Source organism: Pseudophryne corroboree, chromosome 3 (assembly GCF_028390025.1).
Source record: "Pseudophryne corroboree isolate aPseCor3 chromosome 3, aPseCor3.hap2, whole genome shotgun sequence".
Lineage (NCBI taxonomy): Eukaryota > Metazoa > Chordata > Amphibia > Anura > Myobatrachidae > Pseudophryne > Pseudophryne corroboree.
The window spans coordinates 36,106,806-36,124,780 of record NC_086446.1 but is presented as its reverse complement, the minus strand read 5'-3'; the positions used below and the strand labels follow the sequence as shown (position 1 = coordinate 36,124,780).

At 46.0% G+C, this 17,975-nt stretch overlaps 1 protein-coding gene across 5 annotated transcripts in view; it reads left to right on the top strand.

The window, feature by feature from the left end:
- Positions 1-12,390, top strand: part of LOC135054628 (zinc finger protein ZFP2-like) — a 57,507-nt gene extending 45,117 nt beyond the window's left edge. For 4 of the 5 annotated variants that reach the window (XM_063957837.1, XM_063957834.1, XM_063957832.1 and 1 more), the window contains one exon: positions 10,208-12,390. In XM_063957837.1, coding sequence (XP_063813907.1) covers positions 10,208-11,400 — 1,193 coding nt within the window. In that variant the 3' untranslated portion in view covers positions 11,401-12,390. The remainder of the gene's footprint in view (positions 1-10,207) is intronic. The other variant, XM_063957833.1, reaches the window with a different exon arrangement.
- The last annotated feature ends 5,585 nt before the right edge of the window (positions 12,391-17,975 follow it).

Below are 17,975 nucleotides of genomic sequence, written 5' to 3'. Positions count from 1 at the left end.
GTCACAGCCAGGCACTACTATAGGATTTGGAGAAGGTACATGGCTTGGTGTCAGGAGCGGGGATGGAATTCAACGAAATTCCATTTAGCTCGACTTTTAATTTTCCTTCAGGACGGTCTAGAGGACTCAGACTGGGCTCTCTGAAGGTTCAGATTTCGGCTCTTTCCATTCTCTTTCAGCAGCGGCTCGCATCTTTGCCAGAGATTCAAACCTTTTTACAGGGGGTTTTGAGGATTCAACCCCCTTTTCGTCCGCCCACGGCACCGTGGGACTTGAATTTAGTGTTAGAATATTTGAAGTCACCAATTTTTGAACCGCTGACAAGAACGGACTTGAAATATCTTTCGTGGAAGGTCACGTTATTGCTTGCCTTGGCTTCGGCTAGGCGGGTTTCTGAGTTAGGAGCCTTATCCTGTAAGAGTCCTTCCTTGGTGTTTCATGAGGATAGGGCGGAACTCCGTACAAGAGCAGACTTCCTGCCAAAGGTGGTTTCGGGGTTTCACGTAAATCAACCAATCGTGGTCCCATCTTTCCAGGGTCTCACAGATGAGGACGGGTCATTGGATGTTGTCCGAGCTTTACGAAGATACGTACAGGTTACGTCGTCTTTCAGAAAGTCGGATCATTTGTTTGTCCTTTATGATGGGCCAAAGAAGGGTTGGCCGGCATCTAAGCAGACTCTGTCCAGATGGATTAGACTTGTCATTCGGCAAGCTTATATTTCCTGTGGAAAACAGGTTCCAGTACAGACGGGTGCTCATACTACCCGATCAGTGGGTGCCTCGTGGGCGGCTGCCAGAGGTGCTTCCACTACTCAACTTTGCAGAGCGGCGACGTGGTCTTCAGCCCGCACGTTCGCAAGATTTTACAAGTTTGATACTTTTGCGTCCGGAGAAGCTAAGTTCGGACGTTTAGTTTTGCAGGGCACAGACAGCACCCCCTCCCTGGGGGAAAACTTTGGGACGTCCCCTAATGTATAGGACTCCAGTGTCCCCTAGTGGATGAAAGAGAAAAGAGGATTTTGGTACTTACCGATAAATCCATTTCTCTGAATCCTCTAGGGGACACTGGACGCCCGCCTCGGTGCTGTCAACCTGCTGGGTTCTAAGTTCTTGTTTTCAACAGTTCGTGAAAACAGTTCTTGTTTTAAACAGTTCGTGCAAACAGCGTTAGTTGTTCGGTTAAGAGTTCTTGGTCGCTGTTTGATATGTTGTACGGTTCGGTTCCTCGCCATGGGCTATAGTGTCATATCCTATTCTCTCAGTCAAATTTTTCAAACTGAGGGAGGAGGGATGTGAAGGGGAGGAGCCGGCTGTGCAGACAATGCTAATTTAAGATTGTGCCACACCTCCGGTTCAAGGCTTCACACCCCTAATGTATAGGTGTCACGATCCGGGTATCTGGACGCCATTTCTTACCCATCAGATGCCTCCTAAGGCTAGCTCAGCGCTCCAGGACCGGATCCCATCTGTTATCCTGATGTTTACATTCCTGCATCCTCTCCTGTCTCTCTGAGACGCGGTCACAGTAAACGCCATATTACATCTGGCATGGCGTCTCCCGCGGCCTCCGCCGCCGTCCCTGAGTTTCTGCATGCAAAGTGTCAGAGTGGCGATTACGTCAGCCGCGGCCTCCGCTGTGCCCGCGTGGTTTGGATGTGCATTCATCAGTCTGGCGTCTCCTGTCTCCTGTGGCCGGCGCCGCCATTGCTGCTTCAATTCTCACATGGATTACAAACCAAACTTCCCTCCAAGTGTCTGCATGGGCGCAGCCATCTTGGATTTTGTCATCTGATCATTTCCACCAATCTGCTGTCTGTATTGTTGATTTGCATAATTGCCTAGCCAACCCCTTCCTTGCTGCAGGTATAAATATGCTGTGCCTGAGCAAGGAAGGCGTCAGTGCTTTGGTTGTCAAACCTAGTTCCAGTTTGTCTCTTTCCTGTGATTGTCTTCCAGGTTCCAGCTCCTGTGTCAATCCTTCCACTACAGAGACCCGCACCAGCATTCCATCTGCGGTGTAGCCTGACTCTCCGATCCATTTGGATTCACCAGCTTCCAGCTACAGATCTACCTGCTTTCAGCATCCAGCTTCCAGCAGAGGTCAGCTCTCCTTAAAGTGCCGGTACCCCTTTTCTGCAGTTTGTCATTTATCACCGGCATTATAATTTCACCGCTCTCAAACTCCAAACTTCATTATTATTTCATCGCTCTCAAGTTCGTTTATTATTTAACTGGTTCCAGCCAGTATCCACTCCGTACCAACAACAGTCTGGTTCCAGCCAGTATCCACAGCAGCCGTTTTATCTTCAGCAGCCCAGCCTTTCCTGGAACACCAGCTGGTACGATCCTGGGTTCTCTCCATTGCTACAGTCAGGCCTGGTAAGGACTTTCCAACTAGAAGATTATAAGAACTATCTCACACTACCAGTGCCTGTGGCCCTTGCCACCCTGTAGTACCCAGGAATTGTATTTATCCTCTGTTGACTTTTATGTTTCCTTTTACTGCTGCTGTGTTGCGGAGTTGTCATAAATAAACATCATTGACTTTTATTCAGGTTGTCGTGGTCACGCCTTCGGGCAGTTATTCATCATGTTACTTACATGTCCAGGGGTCTGATACAACCTCCCAGGTTCCGGTACATCTCAGCCCCTACAACTGAGGCTGCCTCCCGTCAGCTCAGGCCCTCAGTTGTGACAGTAAGCACTGACCTAATGAATCCAGCCGGAGACCAGGATCAAGCGGCCAGGCCGATGCAAGAACTGGCTGCCCGACTTGAACATCAGGAGGCTGCACAGGGCCACATCATCCGCTGTCTCCAGGATCTCTCTACTCGGCTGGATGGGATTCAGACAACCCTCCGTGGATCAGGCGCGTCCGGTGCGTCAACCACAGTGACTCCAGCTATAACCCCACCCACCTTACCCATTTCTGCTCCACGTCTTCATCTTCCAACGCCAGCAAAATTTGACGGATCTCCAAGATTCTGCAGGGGATTTCTCAACCAGTGTGAGATTCAGTTTGAGCTACAACCTGGCAATTTCCCCAGTGACCGTACAAAAATTGCCTACATTATCTCTCTTCTCAGTGGCTCAGCCCTTGATTGGGCATCACCGTTATGGGAGAGGTCCGACACCCTGCTATCTTCCTACACTGCATTCGTGTCAACATTCAGGCGCATCTTCGACGAGCCAGGCCGGGTAACTTCAGCTTCGTCTGAGATTCTCCGTTTACGCCAGGGATCACGTACTGTAGGACAATATCTTATACAGTTCCAGATCCTGGCATCCGAACTGGCATGGAACGACGAGGCCCTGTATGCTGCATTCTGGCATGGCTTATCTGAGCGTATTAAAGATGAGTTAGCTACCAGAGACTTACCCTCTAAGTTAGATGAGCTAATCTCACTCTGCACAAAAGTTGATTTACGTTTCAGAGAGAGAGCAACTGAACGTGGAAGATCATCTGCTCCAAAATCTTCTGCTCCTCCTCCTCGCCAACTGTCACCAACTAAAGATGAGCCCATGCAAATTGGCCGTTCCCGTTTAACTCCTGCTGAGCGCCGAAGACGTCTCTCCGAGTCTCTCTGTCTTTATTGTGCAGCTCCGTCTCACACCATTAATGCCTGTCCCAAACGCCCGGGACTCCAAATCCTAGCTCGCCAAGGAGAGGGCCGGCTAGGAGTAATGATCTCCTCTCCATCTCTTCAAGATTGTAATCTCCCAGTCTCGCTTCAAGTTGCTCAACGTTATCGGAACGTCATTGCCCTCCTTGATTCCGGAGCAGCTGGGAACTTTATTACCGAAGCCTATGTTAAACGGTGGTCCCTACCCACCGAGAGACTTCCTTCGTCCATTTCCTTAACTGCCGTGGATGGCAGCAAAATTTTTGATGCAGTTATTTCTTTAAGGACTCTACCAGTTCGTCTGAGAGTGGGAGCTCTTCATTCCGAACGTATTTCTTTTTTAGTGATTCCAAGAGCCACACATCCTGTGGTCCTGGGCCTTCCATGGCTCCGTCTTCACAATCCTACAATTGATTGGACGACTACGCAAATCCTGGCATGGGGTTCCTCCTGTGCTGAGACATGTTTGTTTAAAGTTTTGCCTGTCTGTTCTTCCTCCCCCAGGTCGTCTGATGTTCCACCTCCTCCATATCAAGATTTCACGGATGTGTTCAGTAAAGCTTCTGTTGATATCCTTCCTCCTCATAGAGAATGGGACTGCCCGATTGATCTCGTTCCAGGGAAGGTTCCACCTCGAGGCCGAACGTATCCGTTGTCTCTGCCTGAGACGCATTCTATGGAGGAATACATTAAAGAGAACCTAGCAAAGGGGTTCATTCGACCTTCTTCTCCAGCCGGCGCAGGCTTCTTTTTTGTAAAGAAGAAAGATGGTGGTCTGCGGCCGTGCATCGACTACAGAGGTTTGAACGACATTACCATCAAGAACCGCTATCCTTTACCCCTGATTACTGAGCTATTTGACAGAGTTAGCGGAGCTACCATCTTTACAAAGCTGGACTTGAGAGGTGCATACAATCTCATCCGGATCCGTGAGGGTGACGAGTGGAAGACCGCCTTTAACACCCGTGACGGACATTATGAGTACCTCGTCATGCCCTTCGGATTGAGCAATGCTCCAGCTGTCTTCCAGCATTTTGTCAATGAGATCTTCAGAGACATTCTATACCGTCATGTCGTAGTCTATCTAGATGATATCCTCATTTTTGCCAACGATTTAGAGGAACATCGTTTTTGGGTAAAAGAGGTTCTGTCCCGTCTCCGTGTCAATCATCTCTATTGCAAATTAGAGAAATGCGTCTTTGAAGTCAAGTCCATTCCGTTTCTAGGGTACATTGTGTCCGGTTCCGGACTAGAGATGGATCCTGAGAAACTACAAGCAATCCAGAATTGGCCGGTACCCTTAACCCTCAAAGGGGTCCAGAGGTTCTTAGGGTTCGCCAATTATTACCGAAAGTTTATACGAGACTTTTCCACCATTGTGGCGCCTATTACTGCTTTCACTAAGAAGGGTGCTAACCCGTCCAAGTGGTCTGAAGAAGCCATGCAAGCCTTTCATCATTTAAAGCAAAGGTTCATCTCTGCGCCTGTTCTGAAACAGCCTGACATCGACTCTCCTTTCATCTTAGAGGTGGATGCCTCCTCCGTTGGAGTAGGAGCGGTGTTATCTCAGAGGGCTAAAGATGGCCATTTACATCCTTGCAGTTTCTTCTCCCGGAAGTTCTCCCCAGCGGAGCGCAACTATGCCATTGGCGACCAGGAGTTGCTAGCCATCAAGCTCGCTCTAGAGGAGTGGAGATATCTGTTGGAGGGAGCTTCTCATTCAATCACCATACTTACAGACCACAAGAACCTTTTATATCTGAAAGGCGCACAATGTCTCAATCCTCGTCAGGCCAGATGGGCACTTTTCTTTTCCAGGTTCGACTTTAAACTCCAGTTCTGTCCGGGCTCTCAGAATCGCAAGGCCGATGCCCTTTCCCGCTCATGGGAGCAAGAAAATGAGTCAGAGTCTTCAGACAAGCATCCTATTATAAATCCGTTGGCATTCTCCACGGTAGGGATGGACTCTACGCCCCCATCAGGGAAAAGTTTTGTGAAGCCGATGCTAAGGAAGAAGCTCATGCATTGGGCCCATGCTTCCCGTTTTGCCGGACATACAGGTATCCAAAAAACCCTGGAGTTTATCTCTAGGTCCTATTGGTGGCCAACTCTGAAAAAGGACGTCTTGGAGTTTATTGCATCTTGCCCAAAGTGTGCTCAACATAAGGTATCCCGCCAGTCGCCTGCGGGGCAACTGGTTCCACTATCTGTTCCCCGTCGACCATGGACCCATCTGTCGATGGATTTTATTACAGATTTACCCATGTGCAACAAGTTCAATACCATCTGGGTGGTAGTTGACCGGTTCACCAAGATGGCACACTTCATTCCTCTCACCGGTCTTCCGTCAGCTTCCAAGTTGGCTCAAATATTCATACAAGAGATCTTCCGACTCCACGGTCTTCCTGAAGAAATCATCTCAGATCTAGGAGTTCAATTCACAGCCAAATTCTGGCGAAGTTTATGTCAAGTCCTCCAAGTCAAGCTAAAGTTTTCCACGGCTTACCATCCTCAGACCAATGGTCAAACTGAGAGGGTGAATCAGGACTTGGAGGCCTTCCTCCGCATCTATGTGTCCTCCTCTCAAGATGACTGGGTTCAATTACTTCCCTGGGCCGAGTTCTGTCATAACAACCAAGTATCATTCTTCATCTGCTTCAACACCATTCTTCACTAACTTTGGATTCCACCCTAAAGTCCCTGAGTTCCAACCGCTTCCAGCAACTTCTGTTCCCGTAGTGGATATCACCTTGCATCAGTTTGCCAATATCTGGAAGAGCGTACGATCAGCTCTGCTCAAGGCATCGTTCAGGTACAAGAAGTTTGCGGATAAGAAGCGTCGAGCAGTTCCTGCTCTCAAGGTGGGTGATCGGGTATGGTTATCCACGAAGAATTTGTGGTTAAGAGTTCCCAGTATGAAGTTTGCACCTCGCTACATTGGTCCTTTTAAAATTGAACAAGTCATCAACCCTGTTGCTTACAGACTCCAGTTGCCTCCCTTCTTAAAAATACCCAGGACATTCCATGTTTCCCTGTTGAAACCGCTGATCTTGAATCGGTTTCATTCCTCACTTCCTCCAACTCCGAAAGTCCAAACTCAACGAGGCGTTGAGTACGAAGTGGCCAAGATCCTGGACTCACGTCACCGTTACGGTCAACTACAGTATCTTATTGACTGGAAGGGTTACGGCCCTGAGGAACGTTCATGGACCAATGCTTCTGATGTCCATGCTCCTGCCTTGGTCCGGAGATTCCATTCCAAGTTTCCTCAAAAGCCAAAGAAGTGTCCTGGGGCCACTCCTAAAGGGGGGGGTGCTGTCACGATCCGGGTATCTGGACGCCATTTCTTACCCATCAGATGCCTCCTAAGGCTGGCTCAGCGCTCCAGGACCGGATCCCATCTGTTATCCTGATGTTTACATTCCTGCATCCTCTCCTGTCTCTCTGAGACGCGGTCACAGTAAACGCCATATTACATCTGGCATGGCGTCTCCCGCGGCCTCCCCCGCCGTCCCTGAGTTTCTGCATGCAAAGTGTCAGAGTGGCGATTACGTCAGCCGCGGCCTCCGCTGTGCCCGCGTGGTTTGGATGTGCATTCATCAGTCTGGCGTCTCCTGTCTCCTGTGGCCGGCGCCGCCATTGCTGCTTCAATTCTCACATGGATTACAAACCAAACTTCCCTCCAAGTGTCTGCATGGGCGCAGCCATCTTGGATTTTGTCATCTGATCATTTCCACCAATCTGCTGTCTGTATTGTTGATTTGCATAATTGCCTAGCCAACCCCTTCCTTGCTGCAGGTATAAATATGCTGTGCCTGAGCAAGGAAGGCGTCAGTGCTTTGGTTGTCAAACCTAGTTCCAGTTTGTCTCTTTCCTGTGATTGTCTTCCAGGTTCCAGCTCCTGTGTCAATCCTTCCACTACAGAGACCCGCACCAGCATTCCATCTGCGGTGTAGCCTGACTCTCCGATCCATTTGGATTCACCAGCTTCCAGCTACAGATCTACCTGCTTTCAGCATCCAGCTTCCAGCAGAGGTCAGCTCTCCTTAAAGTGCCGGTACCCCTTTTCTGCAGTTTGTCATTTATCACCGGCATTATAATTTCACCGCTCTCAAACTCCAAACTTCATTATTATTTCATCGCTCTCAAGTTCGTTTATTATTTAACTGGTTCCAGCCAGTATCCACTCCGTACCAACAACAGTCTGGTTCCAGCCAGTATCCACAGCAGCCGTTTTATCTTCAGCAGCCCAGCCTTTCCTGGAACACCAGCTGGTACGATCCTGGGTTCTCTCCATTGCTACAGTCAGGCCTGGTAAGGACTTTCCAACTAGATGATTATAAGAACTATCTCACACTACCAGTGCCTGTGGCCCTTGCCACCCTGTAGTACCCAGGAATTGTATTTATCCTCTGTTGACTTTTATGTTTCCTTTTACTGCTGCTGTGTTGCGGAGTTGTCATAAATAAACATCATTGACTTTTATTCAAGTTGTCGTGGTCACGCCTTCGGGCAGTTATTCATCATGTTACTTACATGTCCAGGGGTCTGATACAACCTCCCAGGTTCCGGTACATCTCAGCCCCTACAACTGAGGCTGCCTCCCGTCAGCTCAGGCCCTCAGTTGTGACAATAGGACTCCAGTGTCCCCTAGAGGATTCAGAGAAATGGATTTATCGGTAAGTACCAAAATCCTCTTTTTGGTGTGAGAACAGGAAATTTCCTGCGGTGGAATTTCAACTGGGATGTTTTCTGCTTTTTCTGCAGTCAGGTGTGGATGTAGGGCTACGCTTGGGCTCCATAAAAGTCCAGATTTCGGGCTGATCCATTTTCTTCCAGAAACAATTGGCTTCCCTCCCTGAGGTTCAGATGTTCTTGAAGGGTATTCTGCACCTCCAACCGTTCTTTGTGCCTCCTACGGCACCTTGGGATCTCAACGTGATGTTGCAGTTTCTACAATCGGAATGGTTTGAGCCTTTACAGGAGGTGGATGTAAAGTTTCTTACGTGGAAGACCGTCACACTGTTGGCCTTGGCTTCAGCAAGACGTGTGTCGGAACTGGGGGCACTGTCTCACAAGCGCCCCTATTTGATTTTTCATGAAGATAGAGCTGAACTCAGAACTCATCAGCAATTTCTTCCTAAGGTGGTGTCTGCGTTTCATATCCACCAACCTATTGTGGTTCCGGTGGTTACCAATACCTCTGCTACTTCAAAGTCGTTGGATGTTGTGAGGGCTTTGAAGCTCTATGTGAAGCGGACAGCTTGTCACATGAAATCGGACTTGCTGTTTGTGCTTTATGATCCCAATAAAATTGGATGTTCTGCTTCAAAGAAGTCTATTGCTCGCTGGATCAGGCTCACTATCCAGCATGCTTACTCTACGGCAGGTTTGCCGGTTCCAAAATCTGTACAGGCCCAGTCTACTAGGTCGGTGGGTTCCTCCTGGGTGGCTGGCTGGAGTGTCTCGGCTTTACAGCTCTGCCGAGCAGCTACTTGGTCAGGTTCGAACACGTTTGCTAAGTTCTACAAATTTGATATTTTTGCCTCTAAGGACTTTCAGTTTGGTCAGTCAGTTCTGTAGGAACCTCAGCACTCTCCCACCTGGTTTGGGAGCTTTGGTACATCCCTATTGTACTAAATGGACCCCAGTATCCTCTAGGACGTAAGAGAAAATAGGATTTTAATTACCTACCGGTAAATCCTTTTCTCGTAGTCCGTAGTGGATACTGGGCGCCCGCCCAGCGCTTCGGGTTTCCTGCACTGTTACTTGTTAAGTATTGTTGTGGGTTCAGCTATTGCTGTTCCTGTTCAAGTTGGGTTAGCATGGCTTTCCTCTTGTTTCGTGTGTACTGGTTCGAGTCTCACCACTGTCCTTTTATATCTTTCCCTCAAAGTATGTCTGTCTCCTCGGGCACAGTTTCCTAGACTGAGTCTTGTAGGAGCGGCATAGAGGGAGGAACCAGCGCACACTTTTAAATTCTTAAAGTTCCCAAGGCTCCTTGTGGACCCCTCTATACCCCATGGTACTAAATGGACCCCAGTATCCTCTACGGACTACGAGAAAAGGATTTACTGGTAGGTAATTAAAAACCTATTTTCTGTGCCTTGACACAATAACTTCATTAAGAGATTGCAGTTCAAAATAAATTTCATACACAATGGAGAAAAGGGTTCTCCACAGTAAGAGCAGTAAGGATTTGGAATTCTCTGCCACAGATGGTAGTATTGGTGGATTCAATTAATAAGTTTAAAAATGGATTAGATAAATTCCAAGCGAAAAAAATATCCAAGGATACAGCATTTAATTATTATAAAATTATAATACAGGTTGAACTCGATGGACATTTGTCTTTTTCTAACCTCAACAACTATGTAACTAGACAGTCAAATTGTGCCTATTCTATCTATGCACTGCACACCCCTCGTAATGCAATTTAAAGTGTCAAGTCAACAAGTTAGAAATTGTTCCTTCCAAAATTTTGAATCTACGTAGTTCACAGTATTTTGACCATAGTCTTTTAAACTTTTTACTGGTAACATTCATATGATCATATTTTTTATTTTTTTTTTTGCTTTCCAGCAGATGGACGTCTCATGTTACTTACAGATGGTGAAACACAATTGAAGAACCTTAGACAGGATTTTCCAGGAGCCAAGTCTGTCACACCAATTATACGGGGTGCAGCTATACCCTCTGATCTACATTATCAAGCTGAATATTCTCCTGATAACTGTGATCTTGGTACATGCATTACAACATCTAGAGTTGATAAAATATTACCCTGTTTTATACAAAACACACAGTTAAGTGAGACAGGACAGAAGTCTATTCCATGCACCGAGTGTGGGAAATGTTTTCCAAGGAAATCGCAACTTGTTAGACATGAAAGAAGTCACACAGGTGAGAAGCCATTTCCATGCTCTGAGTGTGGGAAATATTTTACACAGAAATCACATCTTGTTAGACATAAGAGAAGTCACACAGGTGAGAGGCCATTTTCGTGTTCTGAGTGTGGGAAATGTTTTACTGAGAAATCAATTCTTGTTGCACATCAGCTATGTCACACAGGTGAAAAACCATTTCCATGCTCTGAGTGTGGGAAATGTTTTAAACGTAAATCACATCTTGTTACACATGAGAGATGTCACACAGGTGAGAAACCATTTCCATGTTCTGAGTGTGGGAAATGTTTTTCTGATAAATCAGTTCTTGTTACACATCAGAGATGTCACACAGATGAGAAACCATTTCCGTGCTCTGAGTGTGGGAAATGTTTTAAATGGAAATCACATCTTATTACACATGAGCAACGTCACACAGGTAAGTCATTTCCATGTTCTGAGTGTGACAAATGTTTTGCAAATAAATCATTTCTTATCATACATCAGAGAACTCACACAGATGAGAAACCATTTGCGTGCTCTGAGTGTGGGAACTGTTTTAGACGGAAATCACATCTTGTTTCACATCAAAGAAGTCACACAGGTGAGAAGCCATTTCCATGTTCTGTGTGTGGGAAATGTTTTACATGGCAATCATCTCTTGTTAAACATGAGAGATGTCACACAGGTGAGAGGCCATTTCCATGCTCCGAATGTGGGAAATGTTTTACACGGAAATCACATCTTGTTCTACACCATAGAAGTCACACAGGTGAGAGGCCATTTCCATGCTCTGAGTGCGGGAAATGTTTTACATGGCAGTCATCTCTTGTAGCACATCACAGAAGTCACACAGGTGAGAGGCCATTTCCATGTTATTCTGGGAAATGACAGAAATCTAATTTAACCTCAGATCTAATTAAACGATACATTATTAACGCATATTTCAAAAAGTTGAAACTGCATGTGGAAAGTATTTTTTTTTTATATATTCTTTATTTTGGTTTTACAGAAGAAAGAATGACATTACCAAGAGTACAACAAATCGTACAATGTAGAAACACATGGGTCAATAAACCAGTAAAATATAAAACATCCAAAATCCACACAAAAAACAAGACAAAGGTTAGAGGGAGGAAATGGGAATAAAATCAGGGAAGGGGAATGAGCGAGCTAATCAATCTCAACTAGATAGAAATTTGGGTTCCGTACTGCGAGGCGGGCTACACAGATAAGCGGCATCATGCTGAGTCTAGCGGGATCTGGTCTTTGTAGGTAGAGGTAGATTTAAATTCCACCACGTGGCGACATAATCGGCACGTGAGTCACGTGAGTCAAGGGCTGAATGAAAAATATCCTCCATTGATCTATAAAATTCTATCCGCTGGAACCATTCCCATATTCGGGGGTAGGGGGGGCGGAGACTTCCAGTGGACCGGTACCACCGCTCTTGCTGCGTTATTGAGGTGTTTGAGAAGAGAGTGTTTATACTTTGCTAGTGGAATTGTAGTGTGGGAGAGCAACCAGAAGTCAATTCCAGTAGGGGCCTGAAACCCCAGGATCTTGGAGGAGATTTGAATTACCTGGCCCCAGAAGGTAGCGATCAGGGGACAGTCCCACCATATATGAATAAGGGTGCCACACTCCTTTCCACATCTCCAACACAAGGGGGACACTGAGGGAAAGAACTTATGCAAAAGGGAGGGACAGCGATACCATCTAGTAAGCAGTTTATACTGTGTTTCAATAACTTCTAAGCTTGTAGAGCAACGGGACAAAACTTCACTGTGTTTTTTCCAGTTAATATGTATCCCTCTAGGTGTGAGATCTGCATCCCATTTCGTGCAGAAAGCGGGATCACCGGGGAAACGACCATGTAGCAATATCTTATATATACCTGTGGAAAGGATTTTATTTGAACAGATCTCATTAAGAATACTATTTCTCCTCAACCTGACTCTTGAGTGATACATCAGCATTACATCTTTGTGATTTGGGGGGGACGTGACCAGCTCAAGCATGGAGTAATACAGGTCTTAATGCTTTCCAGTTTATCCTGTCTGCTTATCCTGTTGCCCTAAAGGGACTCCTATCACCTATCCAGTGATCCAGTAAGTAACCTGCTATCTATGGGGACCTCTGGAGGTCCTTGGGGCTGTGTGCCTGCCTCTGCAACCCTGTTTAGCTCTGATCCCTTGTAGCAAAGAAAAAAACATTTGGCAGCCATTTTGGATTTTGTAATCTGGCTTCTCTGCTGCCTCCTGAGATCTCCTTGTGGCTATTATTCCCCATGTGTGGAGGGATAGCTCCCAGAGCCTGCTCTTAACCTGCTGTTGTGGTCTTGTGAGCCCCTGAACGTGTGGTCTGTTGTGTAGATCCCTGACTGTACTGCTGGCTGCTGCTTTGAAGGCTGTCACTGCCTGGGACTGCTCCTGACTCTTATGCTGCCGATTCATGACCCTTCTATACACTTATAGGTACACTCTCACTATACTTACCTGGAGTATCCCTTGTGCTGCTTTGCGATGTAGGAAGCTGCAGTGTTTTACTCCCTGGTTTCAACAGCCACATTTCTGCGGTTCAGTGCAACCCCCTGACTCCTACTACACAGTATTGGGCACACCTGTCCTCTTATACTCTGCTGCTGATGGCTTTGATTCCTGATGCCTGGCTCTGCACCTGCTATCAATAGTATAACTGCCTAAAGGTTCAGAAGTCACGAGGATCGGTGGCAGCAAGGCATGTACTTGGACTTTCTGCACTAATACAGTTGTTGGACCCCTGCTGCCCTGCTGTTGAGTATGTGCACCCCTATTCCCTGGGCCTTTGTGATTGTTTTTCTTTTGATTGCCTACCTGATGGTGTGGAGGTCATATGCTTTGGCTGCGGCTAAACTGGCGAAGTTTGCCCATGGGACTCCCGCCTCTGATATGGCTGAAGAACCATACCACCCCATCTCGGGCTCTCCTCCTTCGTCCCCTATGGTTGCCTCCTCTGAGGTCACCATGCCTCACCTACTATAGGCCATTACAAATTCAGAGAGAGGCTGGTAGGCAGGTGGCGGAGGTCCATATTGATATTTCAGTGATACAGCAAGATTTGCAAAAAAGAGGGACAGTGTTGGAGAAATGGAAAACCGCATATCTACTTTGGAGGACTCCAGTGCCCCTGTACCTGGGAAACTATCTGCACTTGTATCTCAGATGTCTGCTTATCAACAAAAGTTGACTGTTCCCGCCCAGGTGGCCTTCAACATCAAAGTTCGATTTGTGGGTCTTCCTGAGAAGGCAGGAGGCATTAACCCTAGCAGTTTCTGGAGTATTAAATAATCAGTGTGTTCAGTAACGATGTCTTTATCCCAAAATTTGCGATTGAACAATGCTCATCATGATGAACTCTCTCCTACTTGAGTATTTTTCAGTTAATGTCTTTGTTACTGATTTTCTGTTTTACATGATTTGTATGTTGATTCTGCATTTTGTATAGTGACGGTTGTATAATTAGTTGTATGCAGTTTTGGGACTTTTCTGTTGGGTTCCAGTGGGGGAACATGATATGGGTCTACTAGCTTCCCTTTGTTCAGGTATAACGTTTAGTTTAGAAAGTCTCCCTTTGGGTCTGCTCCTGTTTGGCTGGGGACATCATGTACCTTAGGTTACGGGGTTAGGTGACCCCTTTTTCCATTTTTTACTATGCTGTTTGACTTAGGTTTCGGAGTTGTATTCTATGTTAGGTTCTAGGTATGCCTCTGTAGGGTTGGCTATACAGGGTGGGGTTGGTTGGGGTTTCATGTGTGCGTATTTTTCATGTTTTCCTCTATATGTTTTCTCTTTATAAGAGCGTATGTTATTTCCACTTTTATCTTCTATGTGCTGTGTCTGGCAGAGGACTTGGCGGCATGCACCTTTTGGTTTGTTTTTTTTCCAGTTTGTGCAACAGTGGCATTTTTTTCCGGATTTATGGCACACTCTAGGACCTCCATGTTGAATGTTTTATCTTGGAATGTACATTGCCTGAATGACAGGGTCAAATGTTCCCTTGTCCTTCGGCAAGTTAAGACTATGTCCCGATTGCAGGATGCTGCTGGAATGTTCCACATGGATACCCCCTCCATTGCCAAAGTATGTCATGTCCACTAGACAAAAACTGGCTCAATTGAGTCGTCATGGTTTAATAATGTATTCTTGAAAAATTGTATTTTAGGAGAACTAAGCATTCTAGTGGTCAACAAAACGGTAAATAGATTACAGTTGAGTCATTATGGATTAAGCTATGATTATATAGGGAACAATATAGGGTAAATATATAAAGGTTAAACTCGATGGTATATAAAGGTTAAACTCGTGTCTTTTTTTAACCTCATTAACTATGTTACTATGTAGATGTTTTTAGGTCTCGGGCTCAATACAGCTCTACAGAGTTATCATCCTATTTGGACATGATTACGGTAAATTGCCCATCCTATCTTCTAAATACCAGCAATATTAAGATTCCCCTATTACATCAGAGAAGGTTGAGGATGCTGCTAAGTCTTTTCCCAATGCTAAGGCTCCTGGGGTGGATAGTCTTCCCATAGGGTGTGGATTATTAGATCGACAGTGTCTAGGTCAGCAATGTTTAGGTCGACCACTGTAGATCGACAGGGTCAGAAGGTCGATAGGGTCAGAAGGTCGAAATGTTCTAGGTCGACAGGTCAAAAGGTCGACATGAGTTTTTAATGTTTTTTTGGTGTCGTTTTCTTCGGAGAGTGACCGGGAACCCCAATTAGTGCACCGTGTCCCCTCGCATGGCTCACTTCACTCGCCATGCTTCGGGCAAGGTGCCTCGCACCGCTGCCGATTCGCTCGGCACAGATTACCGTTCCAATCGTAGTCCACATAGATCGTTAAGTATGAAAAAGTTAAAAGATTTTTTTTGAAAAAAACTCACGTCGACCTTTTGACCTGTCGACCTAGAACATGTCGACCTTCTGACCCTGTCGACCTAGTGACTATCGACCTATAGTGGTCGACCTAAACATTGTCGACCTAGACACTGTCGATCTTCAGACCGGATCCCCTTCCCATAGAACTCTATAACATTCCCTTGGGCGTCTATGTTTCTAAATTACTGGAAATATTTATGGCTTTGCTGGAGGTTGGATCTCTTCCTCCCTCCATGGCTGATGCCATGATTGTCCTGACTCCAAAACTGGGTAAAGATCCACTCTGTCCTGATTCATACAGTCCCATCTCGTTGCTGTCCACAGATATTGAAAATTCTGGCTCTTCAGCTTAGTAAAGTCACACTTGGAATTATTCATCCCGATCAAATAGGCTTTATGCTGGGGTGATCCACTGCCATTAATCTTAGCAAAGTATTTACATATTTACAAGTGGCTGGCGACGAGATGCGTGAGTTCGTGGTGGCTGTGTCACTGGATGCGGCCCATGTTTCAGTAGAGTGGCCCTTTCCCTGGGGAGGTACTTGGTAGATATGTTGTCGGGCCTAATTTCTTAGCATGGGTTAGAGCTTTATACTCTTGTCCAGCTGCTAGAATTAGGGTGAATGGTTTCATTACTGTAACCTACTTAGAAAAGGGGGCACGGCAGGGTTGTCCGTTATCTCCCTTGTCGTTTGCTCTTGCTATAGAGCTTTTTGCTTGTACAATCAGGGCCTCTCCGAAGATCTCTGGCTTTAGCACTTTAGCATTGTGGATAATGAGGAACAACTCAGTTTATATGCTGATGATATGATTTTGTTTCTGACTTGCATGGGTACTTCATTGCCTGCCCTTCTTAATTTGGTAGAGGAGTATGGATTATACTCTGGTAGTTGTGGTAATTGAGACAACCCCCCACCCCCAACTTTCTCCCTTTGATTTCCCCCTTAGATGGTGTACACAATTCATATATTTGGGCATTCATATTTCCCACTCCACAGCAGATTCAGCTATAATATTTAGCATAGGGTCTAATGGACCCTGTCTCAACCCTGTCAGCACTGTTCGGCTCAATCTGCTGACTTCTGGTATCTTCTGTGGACATGTCCTAGGGTGGCCTCTTTGTGGGCTAGGGTGGTTGCTTTTGCATGTACTATGGGTATGACCTTAGCTTTACTAGCCCCAGGTAGTTGTATCTTTGGTCTCGACCTGGAGGACTCTCGCTCTGTTTCTGTATGTCTAATGTTGGCTACAGTTGGTATTGCCCGTGCTTGGATGGCATTTGATCCCCCCATCTCTCTCCTCTTGGATAGCGCTAGTTAATGGCACTGTCTCTCAAGAGCACTTTAGGTATCAGAAGAGAAGATACTCTCTAAGTTTGATAAAGTCTGGTTGTTGTGGCAAGAGTCCAGTTATGCTTTTGCTGGTTCCTCCATTGACTTTCCGCCTGGGCCGTAGGTTTCTGTTTTCCTAGGTTCCTCCGTCGGCTCATGCCTTATAACATATACTTTCAGTGATAAAGTTTGGTTCTGTAACGTTTCACCTTGTCCTTTTCTGTTATATATTTGTGTGTATGTACTGTTACACTGCGATTTTATAATGTTGATGTATGTAAATTCTCTTATACTATTTCTCTAATCATTTATATGTTAGTGTAGCTGTGTTTTGTGTCTGTTTCTTTGAACTTGTTGGAAACTTTGGAAAATCAATAAAAATTCTTCATTAAAAAAGATTTGCGTTTCCATTCCTCATTTTGACGGGCATTACTACTAGAACTAGGGATGACTATCCCTTTAACTCATCACATCTCTCATTTTATTATTTCTAATTGAAATGACTGTGCAGCTGAGCTACCAATTGAATACATTCAGTAAAGACTCCTCATGCCCAAAGCTTACAATTAGCCAATAACCAGTCCACGGACCCGATGCAGACCTGATTGCTGTTGTGAGAATTCGCACAACGGGCGATTATCGAATGATGCGCATGCATATGCAATGCGCAGGCGCGTCGCCAAACAGCGGCAGGATGAATCGAAAATTTTGATTTGAAGACGTTCCCAAAGTGATTGACAGGAATCGGACGTTTGGGGGTGGTACAGATGGAGCCCTCTTCATCTTGGTCTTTAATAAGATTAACTGAGATTGGCCAGTCGGACTTAATCCCCTGCTGTAATGATTTAATCCTCTGCTGTACTGTTCTCTCTGTATTGTATTGCAGCTGAGAACAATAGATGAAGGGCTTATGCTAATAAATCTTGGTGCACCTAGGTGCAGCAGAGAAGCCAAGAGGAACATGGCTCCATCTATAACTGCCCGTTTTCTGTGAGTGTCAGGAAAAACGCAGGCGTTTCCAAACGTTTTCAGGGCGGGTATGTGACGTCAGCTCCAGCACCGATCAGCCTGTTTGCATTGCACTGTAGGATTAAGTCCTGGGCTATGCACAGACTGGAAAAAAACGTTCGATGGTGAGTGAGTCACAAATGGATTTGCAACTGTCCGCTGTCTGGTGTAATTTTCGCATGGCGTACGCATGCATTCCCACA